At 46.1% G+C, this 15,129-nt stretch overlaps 4 protein-coding genes and 1 pseudogene across 4 annotated transcripts; 2 read left to right on the forward strand and 3 right to left on the reverse strand.

The window, feature by feature from the left end:
* Positions 1 to 944: 944 nt before the first annotated feature.
* Positions 945 to 1,293, reverse strand: LOC133215531 (scale keratin-like). Its single transcript, XM_061359605.1, has one exon. The coding sequence runs from the start codon at positions 1,273 to 1,275 to the stop codon at positions 1,012 to 1,014; it is 264 nt and encodes an 87-aa protein (XP_061215589.1). The 5' UTR covers positions 1,276 to 1,293; the 3' UTR covers positions 945 to 1,011.
* Positions 1,294 to 4,825: 3,532 nt separating this feature from the next.
* On the forward strand, positions 4,826 to 5,728 carry LOC133215532 (keratin-associated protein 21-2-like). The gene has a single exon (XM_061359606.1). It carries the CDS (start codon positions 4,846 to 4,848, stop codon positions 5,173 to 5,175), a length of 330 nt encoding a protein of 109 aa, XP_061215590.1. The 5' UTR covers positions 4,826 to 4,845; the 3' UTR covers positions 5,176 to 5,728.
* A 2,195-nt stretch (positions 5,729 to 7,923) lies between these two features.
* On the reverse strand, positions 7,924 to 8,640 carry LOC133215533 (claw keratin-like). The gene has a single exon (XM_061359607.1). It carries the CDS (start codon positions 8,638 to 8,640, stop codon positions 8,233 to 8,235), a length of 408 nt encoding a protein of 135 aa, XP_061215591.1. The 3' UTR covers positions 7,924 to 8,232.
* Positions 8,641 to 9,605: 965 nt separating this feature from the next.
* On the forward strand, positions 9,606 to 10,999 carry LOC133215534 (claw keratin-like). The gene has a single exon (XM_061359608.1). It carries the CDS (start codon positions 10,541 to 10,543, stop codon positions 10,910 to 10,912), a length of 372 nt encoding a protein of 123 aa, XP_061215592.1. The 5' UTR covers positions 9,606 to 10,540; the 3' UTR covers positions 10,913 to 10,999.
* A 2,537-nt stretch (positions 11,000 to 13,536) lies between these two features.
* LOC133215535 (claw keratin-like) lies at positions 13,537 to 13,880 on the reverse strand (annotated as a pseudogene).
* Between the last annotated feature and the right edge of the window lie 1,249 nt (positions 13,881 to 15,129).

Raw genomic sequence — 15,129 nt, forward strand, 5'->3', positions numbered from 1 at the left:
TGTGTCTCACCAGAGTGGAGTAGAGGAGGGGAATCCAACTCCTCAACCTGCTGCTTATGCTGCTGGGGATGCAGCCTGACTGTGCAAAGTAACCTCTGGTGGAGAAATAGCAATATTGAAACCTTGAAACACATTGGGAAGAGATGAATGTGAGATTGTGTGTGTTCTCGTATTAGGTACCTACTTCAGAGCTGCAGATAGCAGACATATTTCAGCATTTTGGTTCTCAGTGCATTTTGGATCCTCAAATGTATCATAACTTGGGCTGGAATGTAGTCGGTAAGCACTGATTCAGTTTTCTTAAATCTTTTTATTTCTAAGCTAGTATTTTGGAAATGAACAGTGTTTTGGTGTGTTTGGTGGAAGAGGGGCAGAATTAGGACATGGCAGACATGAGATTTTAGGACTGTCCTGGAGGAGACAGAAATTAAAGTGCTCAGTACATCCTCTGTCACCTCAGATTTTACGGGATGCTTAAAACTGCAGATGTGAGAAGCTTGTGCCTCCTTTTTTTGCCATGTTTCAGGTAAATAATTAGCAAAGTCAAACATAAAAGAAAAACATAATACAAAAAGCAGTATTGTGATGCAAGATCTTTTAATGAGAGTAAGAAGCAGTTACAGCTTGTAGTAGTAGAGAAGAGAAGCATTCAGGGATTCACACATCCTTTAAACAGTCACAAGATTGCACAGTAGATGCTTTTGGGACTACGGTGGTGTTTGGTGAGGAGCAGAGCTGTCAGCACATTATATGGCAAGACGAGGTGTCTTCTCCTCTCTGCATCTTCTGTTGTAAAGCTACACATCAAACTACACAGTACATCCAAAGGTTATGAAGGAAGAGGTCACCCTAATAGCAAGTTACTCAAAGTAGCTGCAGACACTGAAGAGAGGTGCTAAGCACTCAGGACCATTCCTGACTGCAGTTGCTGTCACAGAAGCTTAGCAAAGGTAAAATTCATACGTTACTATTTTGCCTTTCATTTCCTATCTGGTTGTTCTACAGCTGGGTTTAGCAGGGGTAGCAGCTCCCATAGTTGTATCTACGGATGTAGCGAGAAGAGTAGGGGTAGCAGTAGCGAGAGCTGTAGGAGGGGTAGCAGTCACGGTAACCACACAGACTCCCATAGCTCTGGTAGCCACAGGGGCTCCCACAGTCGTAGGTCCGGTAGCTGCAGGGGCTTCCACAGCCGTAGGTCCTGTAGGTGTACACAGTCCCGTAGTTGCAGGGTGAGTAGCAGGAATCCTCACACTGGGTCTGGTAGCAGAAAGTCATCTTGGTGTGATGAATGGGGAGGCAAGTCTGAAACACAGCAGAAGAGAAGATAAGGTCTGACCCAGAGATCAAGTGGATGCTTGCTGCTTGAGAAAAAACTATGTAAGTATAAGAAAGAGGGAGGAAGGAAGTGCGAACATGGGAACCAGTCCAACACCTCCATTCAAAGCTATACCCTGACTCCTTGCCCAGCTCACTTCATTCTTGTTTTCCCCCTTGTTTTTGCCATAAAAATATTTTATGCTGCTTGTTACTATTGCTTAGATTTGGCAGTCTGTTTTCAAATGGTGTATGAGATAGGATCTTGTTAGGATTAGATTGTATCAGTGTCTGATGCTTCTCTAAAAACCATCAGTGAACAGACACTAGATCAGGAATGAATTCTGCCAGTTCTTGCATTGAGACAAGACACCACATAACAAATCCTCTTCTTGTACAAAGCTCTGCTGAAAAAAGCAGCTTGTTTGTTTGAACCCGTGTTCATGCCTTAATTGCCAGTAATATACTTACTTTTTGTTCAAAATAATGAAAAATATGTAATACATTTTCTGCTTCATAATAAAGAAGCCTCAAAGGCTTCAATATATCATAAATAAAGACAATTTCTCACAGTGCATCGCTAGATGACACAATCTTCTAAGCTTATGTAGGCATATATCCCATTTTAAGCAAAATGAATTGTGCTTGCTGTGAAATCACAGCCTTTTCTGGGAAAAGCCTTTGCTTTTAAAGCATAAGTGCTGTCTGTATAGCAATATAGTAAAAACACAGCATCTACACAGAAATAAAGACATTGTAGTAAGCCCGACTTACCAAGTTCAGTGAGAACGTAAGTCCGAAGATGCTTGTAGAGAGTGTTGAACTTCTCTCCCTTTTATATATTTATCTGACCAAGCCTACTGTGCTTTAAACTCCTATTCATCACAAAACAAATTTACTTATGCACGTCATTCCTTCAGTTGATGTAATTGTTTTCCTTGGTTTGTGATCATTAGTCAGTTCTTGGCTTCCAAAAGTATGACATTGCATTGCAGTTTTCTTTCATGTTCGGACTTCCTGGGTGAATTATATTTGTAGAATTAGTGTGGTGAAATCTGAGTTATAACAGGAAAGGGAAGGAAGGATATTGAGAGCAGAATTGATTGATGTTCTCAATCCCCATTTTAGAGGAATGGATGAATTTCAGTGTATGAAGCCTGCAACGACTCTGGATTGGTTTGAGGAAGGAGGAATTTTAGTGCTTTTTTCCCCTGAAATAATAATCTCTAGAAAGCATTTATTGTTTGGTTGTTCTTTTTTTTTTTTTTCCTTTTTTTTTTTAATTTCAAAATTGCCTTTTTAGGTCAGAATATTAGGAGTATTTGTATTTATAATATAATTTGTGTTATATGCAATTCAATAACAGAAGTACAAGAAAGGTGGTTGTATTAGAGGACACGTCTGGTCTGTACCTTGCTGCAATCAGATATGCATGGATATGTTAACTGTTTATTGTGACGTTCACAGGAAGGTCATGTAGATTTGCCTGCTAGCAATGCTCTATCAATCACTTTTACCAAACTTCAACAGCCAACTCCTTTGTCTGCATAGAAGGAAACTGGGGTCCTTTTTGGTGTAAGAATGGTGGAAATAGATCTGAGTAAATTAGAGTCACTGACAAGACTTTAGGAAAACCCTGAAGCAGGTAACAGTAAATAATCAATCTAAAGGATATATGAAATTTTAAATTGCATAATATATTAAATAAACTGACAAATTCAGGCTCCTAGAGAGTCAATGCAATCTAGGCAAATTTTATGGATCCAAAAAAATCTCCTTAGAGATTGTTTATGCTTAGATCAGAAATGATTCACTCAGGGGTTCATTACAAAAGAACAAGATAAGCCAAACAGGAACATATATGTGTAATAACTGAAGTTTTCCTAAGGAGTCCCCCAGCTGCTAAATATAGTTTAACATGACATTTTCCCGATGTTGTTGAGGTGTTTAACTTAATGTTGCTAATGATGGTGAATAATGCTGAGCCCTGTGGATGTGACCTGGTAAAGCAGCAACATCCCGGTCTTCCCTGGTGACCTTCACCTCAAAACACTTCTGTTTACTTGCATCTAAGGGAAGGATAATAACAGACATGTCAGACGTTCAGGGCCTTTCTCAAATTTTTGAATATCAAAGCCTTCATTAATACTTATTAAAGATTCACACGTACAAAGAGATTTATTATTTAAATATTAATACTACGTTAGTGGAAAACGCCCCAGCATTATGTAACACAGTTTCTAAAAACGTGTATCACGTTATTCTGTTTCTAGGCTTTATTAAGGATGTAATTTATAGCTGGAGAATTGAGTCTTGGAAAGGTGTTTTCTCGGAAAATACGTCATATACATGCCTTTTTAATGCTTCTACACCAATTTTCTAGCTGAATCAGTGAGCACAGCAATATCATATTCCATGACAGCATCAGTGCAAAGGTCTTACCCACTTTGCTAGTCACAGGAAATGTTGGAAGGGATTGGTAGGAACGTGCTGTTTCATGCACCATTACAGTTATGAAATACATGAAAATGAGAGGCTCCCCCTTCCACAAGTATTTCAGGAAAAAAAACTGCACCAAAAAGCACATGGAACAACATGCACAGTGAGGCCAGTCCACCAAAAATGATGTTTGGCAATTTATACATCTTTGCATATGTTGCTGGACTGAAGAAGTGAATTCAGCACGATGATACCAAGGCTTAATTGCCCTGGTAGTTTTGAGATGAAAGAAACCTGGAGGGTGTAACCTGTATGTCACAGTGCTGGACCAATAATCAGAAACCCTGGGGAGAACCGGTATATCAATGAGAAGGAGTCATGAGGGAAGCAAAATGTGTTTGGTAATTGGACCCTTTCATGCATGGGGCGGGACTAGGAGCTCTATAAAAACCCCAAACCACTGAGGATAATGCATTCGCTTCTCCTGCCTTATTCTCACTGCAGAGTGGGTAAGTTGGAATAGATTTAGGAAACCTAGTGAATAATGATACAATTTTCCCTCTCTTCCCCCCCTTCCAGTTACTAATCTATGAGTATTGTAGATTAATTCACTGGGAATTAGGGTTGTGATTTGATGAGAATTATTTATATGTAATATATTCTTTCCTGCATGGATTTTCTTTGGTATTTCAGAGTTTGAAACTGACAATTTTGTACATAACCCTCTTTTCCATTTAAGTCTTCATCTCACTACAGCTATAAAGGATTTTCCAGTTTATTTCCTGACAGCTTCCTTTTGACACAGGCATCGTGGTTCACAATCACATCTCCCATCATGATCCAGGCATGCAGCCAGTGGGGATGTGCAGCAAAGCTCAGAAAGGCTGGTCAGGACAGAGGATTAGGGGGAAGACGCAGCACTAAAAATGAGGATAGAACAACAGTGTCAGGCAATATGCCTGGGTTTGCTGGCTCTTTCTTCCCTCCATGCTTGCAGCATTTATTTGGGTTTTACTTGCTGTTGGGAGCATTGTCTTACAGCCTTTTCCTTCCCTGTGGTCTTTTAGGCTTGACTCCCTCCATCACATCAAGATGACTTTCTGCTACCAGACCCAGTGTGAGGATTCCTGTTACTCACCCTGCAACTATGGGACCATGTACACCTACAGGACCTATGACTGTGGAAGCCCCTGCAGCTACCGGACCTATGACTGTGGAAGCCCCTGCAGCTACAGGACCTATGACTGTGGAAGCCCCTGCAGCTACCGGACCTACGACTGTGGGAGCCCCTGTGGCTACCGGAGCTATGGGAGTCTGTGCAGTTACCGTGACTGCTACCCTTCCTATACCTCCCGCTACTGCTATCCCTACTCTTCTCGCTACACCCGTAGATACAGCTTTGGGAGCTGCTACCCCTGCTAAATCAAGAAGGATATAATGGAAAACAAGGAGTGAGAATTAAACACTGAATTCACGGCTGCTCTTAAAGGGGAGGGTTTGCAGAAGCTCTGAGTCCAGGACTATAACTGAAAGCTGTAGTATTTTGGCGAGATCAGTGTTTCTGTAAAACTTCTTCAGTGTGCTTCTAAAATGTCTTCCTTCTTTCCTACAGACTTCTTAACTCTCCATGAGTTTGGTAGAGTAAAAGATGTCGGGCTTAGCATGGATGAACAAATTCTTAACTGACTTTTGTCTCTTTGCCAGCTAACATTAATGAAATCTAGAGTGTACTTGCACTAACCTTCCTGTGGATATATTTCTGACTTAACTGCTTTTGAAGCTGTACCAAAGAAACAGTAAATCATCTGATCTGATTTGTTTCACTGGACTGAAAGCAAGCCAAAAGATTGAAAATGGAAATTGATAGTACAATGCTACAGCTATAGCAGCAAAAATAGTACCAATGAAACCAGAATTTCTGCAGATAAAATCTCTGTATGCATTCTTTCTGCTTCTGCTTCTTGTATTATTTTAGATTGTGACTGTTAGCTTTATCCTTATTAAAAAAATTATAGCATCATTACATGTCCCTGCTTTTGTTATTCTCATTTGGATGTACACAGATTTTTGTCCCCTGCTTGATACATTTTACGATGACATACTGCACACTGTAGCTCTTATGGACGTCAGCTGAACCTGAGCACACATTTTGCAAACTAAAAACCCAGTAATATCTCAGAAAATGAAGCCACCCATTCTGGAAATTCCTAGGAAGGATTTGGAAATATTAACTTCAGCATCACAGTGTGTGTACATATGTTGGACATAACAGCACTGCATCTTAGTGATTTGCAGATGCACTTTTGAATGGTTGCAGGAAAACCCAATTTAACTGAGGAATAAGCCAAAAAGTTGGGAGAGACTCACTATTTCTCAAGAGCTTTTGTGCTGGCAGTGTCTGGGATGGCTTCTGGGCTTAGAGGCCTGGTTCTGTTACAGAGCAGGAAACTGCACTCTTTCCATTCACCTGGCTTAAGTGTTTGTAAGTGTTACTGCAAGGCTCCATTTGAATGACAATGAAATGGCATGAAGTTCCCAGGCTGCACAATCACAGTTGTTATTAGGGTGAGATCCATTGCCCAAGTCTGCAGTGACTCTATTATTCATGACTGAAGGACCTAACTGACAGCAGGAGTAACCTCTTATTAGTATGATGCTGTAATGCAGTCTAGGCGTGAAACAGCTGGTGAAGTGCTTTGGAATCTCTATTAAACCCTAGAACCCTTATTGTGAATGTAATTACTGTCCTTTGAACACACACTGCTGCCTTTTGAGGTCAATCTCACACGAGGAACAGAGCTCAATTGTGCTATAATACAAAATTAATTGAAAACCTTTGCAAGTAAAGCACTGGATTACACCACCAGCACTTTTTGGGACGGAGCTTTCTCATTCCTTCTGAGGAGCTGTGTTCATAAGGAAGTGCTCACCCACTTTGATGCCTGACACCTTCCCTGCAGAAGCACAGTGCAAGTTGCTGGTCAACCTGTATCTTGGCATTAAGGTGGAATTCAGCTGGAATTGGTAATAATTTCTATTTTTTATGAGCTAAGTCTAAAATAAGAAATATGAAAGCTATGAATAAGTAAAAATTGGAAAGTATTATATCTCTCAGAATGCACAAGTAAGAGACAATATCAGCTTAAAACAATTCGTAATCTATCAGTAGTATTACAGACTACTTATGGACTTGGCTGCTTTAACAAGGGGCCTAGTTAGAAGGAAGAGTTAGAAATCCATGGAATGCCTCACAGATAGATGTTTCTTTCACTCCAGGATATCACCTTCAGATGAGACCAGAAAGAAATCCAAATTTCTGGGATTAGAAGGCTGAGTAACTAATTGGAGGATCTACTGGAGTTGTTTGTACAGGGCTACATTTGAATGAAACATCTGAAGGCTATAAAATCTCTGACTAAAGCATATATTGAAATGTCTCAACTTGCATGTTTGGAGTGACTATTATTCCATAAAGAAATGCCTGACAAAAGTTTAAATAGATTAGTAACGAACTACAAATATAACTATGAGCATCTGAGTTCATTGAAATTCCCAGACTATCTAGAGTGGTAAAAAGTGATGACATTGTATGTTTCTCTTTGAAAGAAGAACCACAAAGCAATAAATAAATTCACTCATGTTTTTTTTCCTTCAAAAGCTATCCTTTACAATGGGCCTGTTTGTTGTGTGCTGCATCAAGTCAGTCTATCAAAGGTCCCTCCCTTCCCCAAGTAACTTATTGTGTGATCCCAGACCTGCACATTGGTCTTCCACACAGACAGTTCCAGTCAAAGCCACCAGCAAGGGCAATCTGGCAGAATGCTGGTCATTGCTGGAGAGACCAGGATAAAAGGGGTCATCTGCCCCATATCTACCCAGGTTTCCCCTCACTTTTTCTTAGCCACCTTATATGTGGTGGGGGAGAACTTAGTGCAGGGATGGAGGAACATGAAGGCAATGGAGGGCAGGCATATGAAGAGGTGCTTGGGATAGGTAAGGCAGGTCCCGGAAATGACCCTGACAAGGCCGCAGGTGGGACTTTGCAAGGTGGCCCAGAGAGCAAAGGAAGTTACTTGGGGTAACGTCTGTGGGGAAAAGAAGAAATGGAACCAAGGGCGGACACTGCGATGCAACACAGCTTTTATTGCAGTTTGAAGGGGGAAGGAGCGGGGAGCAGAGCAGGGCCCTGGCAAAGGGCTTCCTCTGTCTGCTGGCTGTGGGCACACCAAGAATGAATATCAGCTGTGCAGGAGGAGCAGGCGTGCAGCATGGGGCTGCGTTGTCAGGGGACAGCAAGTCCTGAAGTGAAGCTCAAGCAGGGCAGGAGGAAGGCAGAGCTGGGCTTCAAGGAGGCCAGAGACTTCCAAGCTCTGCTTACCAGCAGTGCCAAAGGAATGCTCCTCCACAGAGCGTCATACTGGGATGTGACAGGGTATCTTCTGGAGATCTCCCATGTCTGTGGCCATACCTAGTGTGTGGTTAGCAGGTTCCACAGCTGCCACTGAGGTATGAGCGGCCTCGGCGCCAGCCACCATATCCGCAGCCTCCAAAGCCTCCATAGCCTCCACAGCTACCATAGCCTCCATAGCCCCCATAACCACCTAGGCCTCCATAGCCCCCATAACCCCCAAAGCCTCCATAGCCACCATGGCCTCCATAACTGCCACCGGAGCCCCCAGCAATGGCAGGGACTCCCGCTGAGCCCACAGCGCTTTGCTGCGGGAAGGAGCTGAGGATGGGTCCGGGGAAGGTGACCACCGTGGCTGGGGGCTGGATCACCACCGTGGAGCTCTGGCACTGACGCACACAGGGCTCGTTCGTGGTGTCAGCCACTGGGCACGGGGCGGCCACCCCACAGGAAGGGGCACACAGGCTGGAGCAGGACATCTTTCAGGCAGGTGCAGTGTCCTGGAAAAAGCACCGGGGATTAGGCAAGGGTGAGGGCAAGAAACTCTATCAAGGGAGGCAGGGAGAGATCTGCAAGAGGCTTTCAAGGGCTGCGCTTACCTATTTGAACTGAAGAGTCAAGAACAGAAATCTGGATAGAGGCTGTGAGGCATTCAGCTCTTTTATACATGTCCCAGACTGCCCGGGGCATTGGTCAGGCGTGGGGGCAGGAACTCCTCAGTCTCATAAAACTCAGTGGAAAAGCTCCATGACACAGAAAATGAAGTGAGACAATTATATCACTCTTCACTGGGGACACTGCTGTGTAAATGTCCCTTGAGTGTACAAGGCTGATGGAAGGGCGAGACCTTGACACACCTTGACATGAAACACAAGGTGCTGCTGTAGCTGAATTAGAAGCCCCAATAAACCTTGCTCTGTTCCTAACCCTTCACTTTGCCTCTGTAGGAGAGTCCTGAGCATCTTGCAGAAGTGCTTTGCAATCCTGGGCACAGCCACAATGCCTCTCATTACCTCTCTTTTACAGGCTGGCAAACAGAGGCATCACGAGGCTGCGTAAATACAGAAGCTTTTCAACACGTTTGTGGTGACCTTATCCCTTCCATCTCCCAAAGCAGCAAGACCTGTGCATGTCATGGTCTGTGGGTCCATAGACATGTCTATGAATTACCCAGCTCTTACAGATCTGGAGGACACTGGGATAGTTAGGTCATGGTTTTACTTGGTGGCCTTGCAAAGGGTAGAGGAGATGTGTCCATGCATTGCAGAACTGGAAACACACAGGGGGCTGGAAGAGATGTGATGGGCAGGCAGTGGGATAGAGCACAGGAAACCTCTGATGGGAAAACACACACACACATGTATGGAGGAGAAATGGAGCACTGTGGCCATGTCACTGTTACTTGGTTCAGCCTCATGTCTGTGAGCATGGTCTTCTGCAGGGTTTGATATGGCCACATTGCCTGGAGGCGTAGTCATGCTGAGCACTGCTGGTTCTGGGAGTGTGGCTTAATGGCTGCTGAGCTTGGTGTGACTGGGCACAGAAACGTTCCACAAATTGCCAAAGATAGTTTCTGGCATGTGAAGTGGGGGATTAAGGACAGATGAGAGTTTATTGGAACAGGGAGTTAAGTTACAGAAGTGCTGTGTCTTTGATGCTGTGATGTGTCATATTCAACCCTGCCATCATCTCTTTCTTCTCCTGAGCAAATGTACATGTCCGTTTCCACAGTTGGGAGGCATATAATTGTATCACACCACTATCTGTGTCATGAAGCTTGTCCACTCTACTACATGATCATCTGGGGTTTCTGTCATCACACTTTGGCCATTGCCCCAGGCAGTGTGGGACATGTATAAAAGAGCTGAGGGCTTCACAGCTATCCACATTCCTCCACTTGACTTTCCTGATCAAACAGGTAAGTTAAAACCCTATACCCTTCTTTCCTTCCTCAGCTGTTTCTTTCTCAATGTCTCTTTTGATGTCTTTTCCACCACACTTTCATAGCAAAAAGTATGTGATGGTGCCCTTTAAGAGATAGAGAAAGGATGAATATTGGAACTTGTAGGTATGATGCTCTGTGTATACCCATGCAATCTAGTGTTTTGCAAGCTTGGCGGTGTCCTATATGCTTTCATAAGGAAAAGTTTTCCTCTCTCCTATGGGCAAGTCAGGCCCAGGGAGCATAGAGGAAAGCAAGGGTTTTAAAGCAGCACATCAACTGTGGCTCATGTTTCTTCTCTGACTGCCTGGGATGATCCAGGCAATGTCCTGGAGCAGAGATTCCAAGTGGAAGACAGTGAGGAGGGATTTGTTGTCAGGCCATGTAGTGCACTGTAACTCTGTCTTCTCCTGCAGCTTGACCTTCTGAAGAGAAGAATGTCCTGCTCCAGCCTGTGTGTCCCTTCCTGTGGGGTGGCCGCCCCATGCCCTCTGGCTGACACCACCAATGAGCCCTGTGTGCGTCAGTGCCAGAGCTCCACGGTGGTGATCCAGCCCCCAGCTTCGGTGGTCACCTTCCCTGGACCCATCCTCAGCTCCTTCCCACAGCACAGCGTTGTGGGCTCAGCGGGAGTCCCTGCCGTTGCCGGGGGTTATGGTGGCAGTTATGGTGGCTATGGCGGATTTGGTGGCTATGGTGGCTACGGGGGCTATGGAGGCCTTGGTGGCTATGGAGGCTTTGGAGGCTGTGGATATGGAGGCTGGGGCCGAGGCCTCAGGTCCTTTGGTGGTTGGTGTGGGAGCTGCTAAGCCTCACCCACATCCAGCCTCAGACAACGGAGAGCTCCAGGAAATCCCCTGGGACATCCCAACATGATGATGTCCAAAGGAAGAACATCCCTTCAGCTCTGCTGAGATCTAGAGGCTGGATACCTCTTGCCTATTGGAGCTAAATTTTGCTCTCCTCCTGCCCTACTTGATCATCCCTTCAAGGCTTGTTGCCTCCTGATGACAGAGACCCTCATAGGGTGCCTGCTCTTTGTAGCTCTGCCCACTGCCAGGAGACATTGGATGGCCTTGGTCTGGGCCCTGCTTTTCTCCCAACTCCTTCCCCACCTCAATCTGCAATAAAAGCTGTGTTGCATTGGAATGTTGACCCTTGGTTTTTCCTGATCCTTTCTTCTTCTTTCCCACTTGCCACAAAATTCTGGGTTTGTTGGTCTGTGCTCCTTGAAAGTCCCATTCTAGTTCTCTGGGAGTTTGTTACTCTTGATGGTGCTCTGTTGTGTGGAGCTCTCAAGGCAGCCTTCCAGTATTAGAAGGGAGCCTACAAGGGTGCTGGAGAGGGACTCCTCATAAAGGGCTGTAGCAGTAGGGTAAGGGTTAATGGGTTAAAACTTAAATAGGGAGAATTCAGATTAGCTATAAGAAAAATGTTCTCCCCTGTGAGGGTGCTGAGGCGCTGGCACAGGGTGCCCAGAGAAGCTGTGGCTGCCCCATCCCTGGCAGTGTTCAAGGCCAGGTTACACAGGGCCCTGAGCGATGTGGTCTAGTGGGAAGTGTCCCTGCCTGTGGCAGTGGGTGGAACTTGATAATCTTAAGGTCCTTCCCAACTCAAACCATTTTATGATTCTATGATTATCATCCAAGATGGGTTGTATAGAGCATTTCCCAGGGAGCTGCTTCTTGTCTCCCTTCAGCAATGAACATAATACATACCCAACGCCCATCTGATAGATGTGAAAGTGCCTCAAGGGTCCTGTGGCAGCTCTTCCAAATCCTCTGCAAACTTGGCATGCTGCCATTGAATTCTTTTGTTGGTTTCATATTGGCCATACTGGGGGGTCCAGGGAAATGGAGAGAAAAACCAGGCATGTACAGGGCTGCTGTCACATGCTGATCATGTTCCTGTGCCCAGCCAGAGGTAGGTACTACTTAGAGAGTGTGTGATGAGCACAGCCAAGTCTTCCCAAGCATCCTCTCTGAGCCAGGATTTGTTCCCAGGTACCCAAGTCACATGAAGCATAAAGCGTTTTGAGAAGGAGGTTGAAATGCCAACACTGCCGAGATCCCTCCCTTCCCCAGGTAACTTCCTATCGTGTGATCCCAGCACTGCACTTTGGTCTTGCACACAGACAGCTCCAGCCAAGGCCATCAGGAAGGGCAATGTGGCAGCATGTTGGGCATTGCTGAAGAGGCCCGGAAAAGAGGGGTCAAATGTGCCATATCTACCCAAGTTCTCTTCACTTTCTCTCAGCTACCTTCTGCATGTTAGCTTCTGTGGTGTCCCCTGTGTGTCTGCTGAGGACACTGTGGTGGAAGTGGGTTTGGGTGATTCTGCTGCTGTATCTGGGTGCTTTTGGAGACATTTGGCAGCAGGGGCTACATTGTGAGCTGGTGTGTGAGCAAGGGCAGGAAAAGGCCAGCAAATCTGTTCCAAAGCAGAGGGCTGTAGGAAGCTCTCCTGCTCTTCCTGGGGAGAGTAGGGTCTGCAGAATGAAGGTGGGTGACACAGCGACTGGCAGGGAAGGGCTTCTGCTGCAGGAGCTGAGGCAGATGGGACCAGAAGTGATCCAGGGAGTATTTGGAGATTGAGAAAAAAAAGGTGCAGGAACGTGGAGGCAATGGAGGTGATGCATATGGGCAGGTGCTGGAACTTGTGACCCTCTCCCCTTTTGACCAGTGTTCTCTCAAGTGGCTCTGAGCTGCGCTTTTGCCATTGAGATGGCTCCATTTGGATACCAGTCCCAGGAGAGCTGGAGCTGCAGGCAGCCCATTGGAATGGCCACACTGGGCAGCAAACTCCTGATCGCTGCAGTTCTTCCTGGGCGGCACAGTGCAGGAGCCCAAAGCATAGAGAAGACAGAGAGGGAGAGAAGGAGAAGCTGCTGAAGAATGCAAACGTGTCCACCCACTGCTGACAATGGGTTGCTGGATGCACATGCTGCCCAGGCCAGGCTGAAGGATGTGAGACAGGTCCTGCATTGCTCTTGACAAGGCCCTTGGAGCAAACTGACCAGGATGCCCCAGAACCAAGGATATAAATTGGTGTATTATCTATTGAGGAAGGAAAAAGTAAAGCCAAGGGTTGATATTGAGGTGCAGTACAGCTTTTATTGCGTTTTGAAGGGAGGAGGGAGTTGGGAGAAGAACAAAGCCCTGATGAAGAGCAACCCATGACTCCTGGCTGTGGGCACATAGAGTAATCTCCAGCTGAGCCACAGAAGCAGGCATGCAGCAGGGGAGAGTACGTCCTGAAATGAAGCTCAATCAGGGCAGGAGGAAGGCAGAGTTGGGCTTCAAGCAGGCCAGAGACTTCCATGCTCTGGATCCCAGCAGTACCGAAGGAATGTTCCTCCACAGAACATCACGTCAGGATGTGCCAGGGTATCTTCTGGAGCTCTCCCAAGTCTGTGGCTGTACCCAATGTGTGGTTAGCAGGGCCCACAGTTGTTACTGAGGTACGAGCAGCCTCGGTGCCAGCCTCCATATCCGCAGCCACCAAGCCCCCATAGTCACCGTAGCCTCCAAATCCACCATAGCCTCCATAACTGCCACCAGAGCCCCCAGCAATGGCAGGGACTCCCACTGAGCCCACAGCGCTGTGCTGCGGGAAGGAGCTGAGGGTGGGTCCGGGGAAGGTGACCACCGAAGCTGGGGGCTGGATCACCACTGTGGAGCTCTGGCACTGACGCACGCAGGGCTCGTTGGTGGTGTCAGCCAGGGGGCATGGGGCGGCCACCCCACAGGAAGGGGCACACAGGTTGGAGCAGGACATCTTTCAGGCAGTCACTGAGTCCTGGAAAATGCACCAGGGATTAGGCAAGGGTGAGGGCAAGAAACTCTGTCAAGGGAGGCAGGGAGAGATCTGCAAGAGGCTTTCAAGGGCTGCGCTTACCTATTTGATCAGGAGAGTCAAGTGCAGGAATCTGGATAGAGGCTGTGAAACCTTCATCTCTTCTCTACATGTCCCAGATTCCCAGGGAATCAGCCAGGCAGGGGGGGCAGGAACTCCCGTAAATCACAAAACCCAGTGGAACAGCTGCATGACACAGAAAATTATGCGAGACAATCATATGCCTCTTCACTGGGGACGTTGGCTTGCAAAACTCCCGTGAGAGTATAAAGCTGATGGGAGGGCGAGACCTTGACACACCTTGACATGAAACACAAGGTGCTGCTGTAGCTGAATTAGAAGCCCCAATAAACCTTGCTCTGTTCCTAATCCTTCACTTTGCCTCTGTAGGAGAGTCCTGAGCATCTTGCAGAAGTGCTTTGCAATCCTGGGCACAGACACGACGCCTCTCATTACCTCTCTTTTACAGGCTGGCAAACAAGCATCAGGAGGTTGGGTAAATATAGAAGCTTTTCAACATGTTTGAGGTGATGTTCACATCCCTTCCATCTCCTAAAGCAGCAAGACCTGTGCATGTCATGGTCTGTGGGTCCATAGACATGTCTATGAATTACCTAGCTCTTACAGGTCTGGAGGACATTGGGATATTTAGGTCATGGTTTTACTTGGTGGCCTTGCAAAGGGTAGGGGAGATGTGTCCATTCATTGCAGAACTGGAAACATACAGGGGGCTGGAAGATATGTGATGGGCAGGCAGTGGGATAGAGCACAGGAAACCTCTGATGGGAAAACACACACACACATGTATGGAGGAGAAATGCAGCACTGTGGCCATGTCACTGTTACTTGGTTCAGCCATTAGGATTCAGCTATTAGATGCTGTTGGTGGTTGTTGGCAGGCAAAGTGGAACACAGTGGCACACCACCAAAAAGACAAAGCACAGCCGCTACTCTGGTATCTTTCATTTCATCATAGAATCATAGAATAATTAGGTTTGGAATGCACCTTAAGATCATTTATTTCCAACCTCCTTGCCATGGGCAGGGACACCTCTCATTAGACCAAGTCACTCAAGATCTGTCCAACCTGGCCTTGAATACTGCCAGGGATGGAGAATGACATGGTTAGTCCCTGCCATCACCCCCATTCTGTCAAGGGCACATTTGCATA

Source organism: Neopsephotus bourkii, unplaced genomic scaffold (genome assembly GCF_033783945.1).
Source record: "Neopsephotus bourkii isolate Nb327-2 ecotype Australia unplaced genomic scaffold, CSIRO-AGI_Nbou_v1 NB_989, whole genome shotgun sequence".
NCBI classification, from domain to species: Eukaryota; Metazoa; Chordata; class Aves; order Psittaciformes; family Psittacidae; genus Neopsephotus; species Neopsephotus bourkii.

What these genes read in the sequence shown, in the direction of transcription:
- LOC133215534 (XM_061359608.1), top strand. Translation starts at nt 10,541, where the DNA reads ATGTCCTGCTCCAGCCTGTGTGTCCCTTCCTGTGGGGTGGCCGCCCCA.
- LOC133215531 (XM_061359605.1), bottom strand. Translation starts at nt 1,275, where the DNA reads ATGACTTTCTGCTACCAGACCCAGTGTGAGGATTCCTGCTACTCACCC.
- LOC133215533 (XM_061359607.1), bottom strand. Translation starts at nt 8,640, where the DNA reads ATGTCCTGCTCCAGCCTGTGTGCCCCTTCCTGTGGGGTGGCCGCCCCG.
- LOC133215532 (XM_061359606.1), top strand. Translation starts at nt 4,846, where the DNA reads ATGACTTTCTGCTACCAGACCCAGTGTGAGGATTCCTGTTACTCACCC.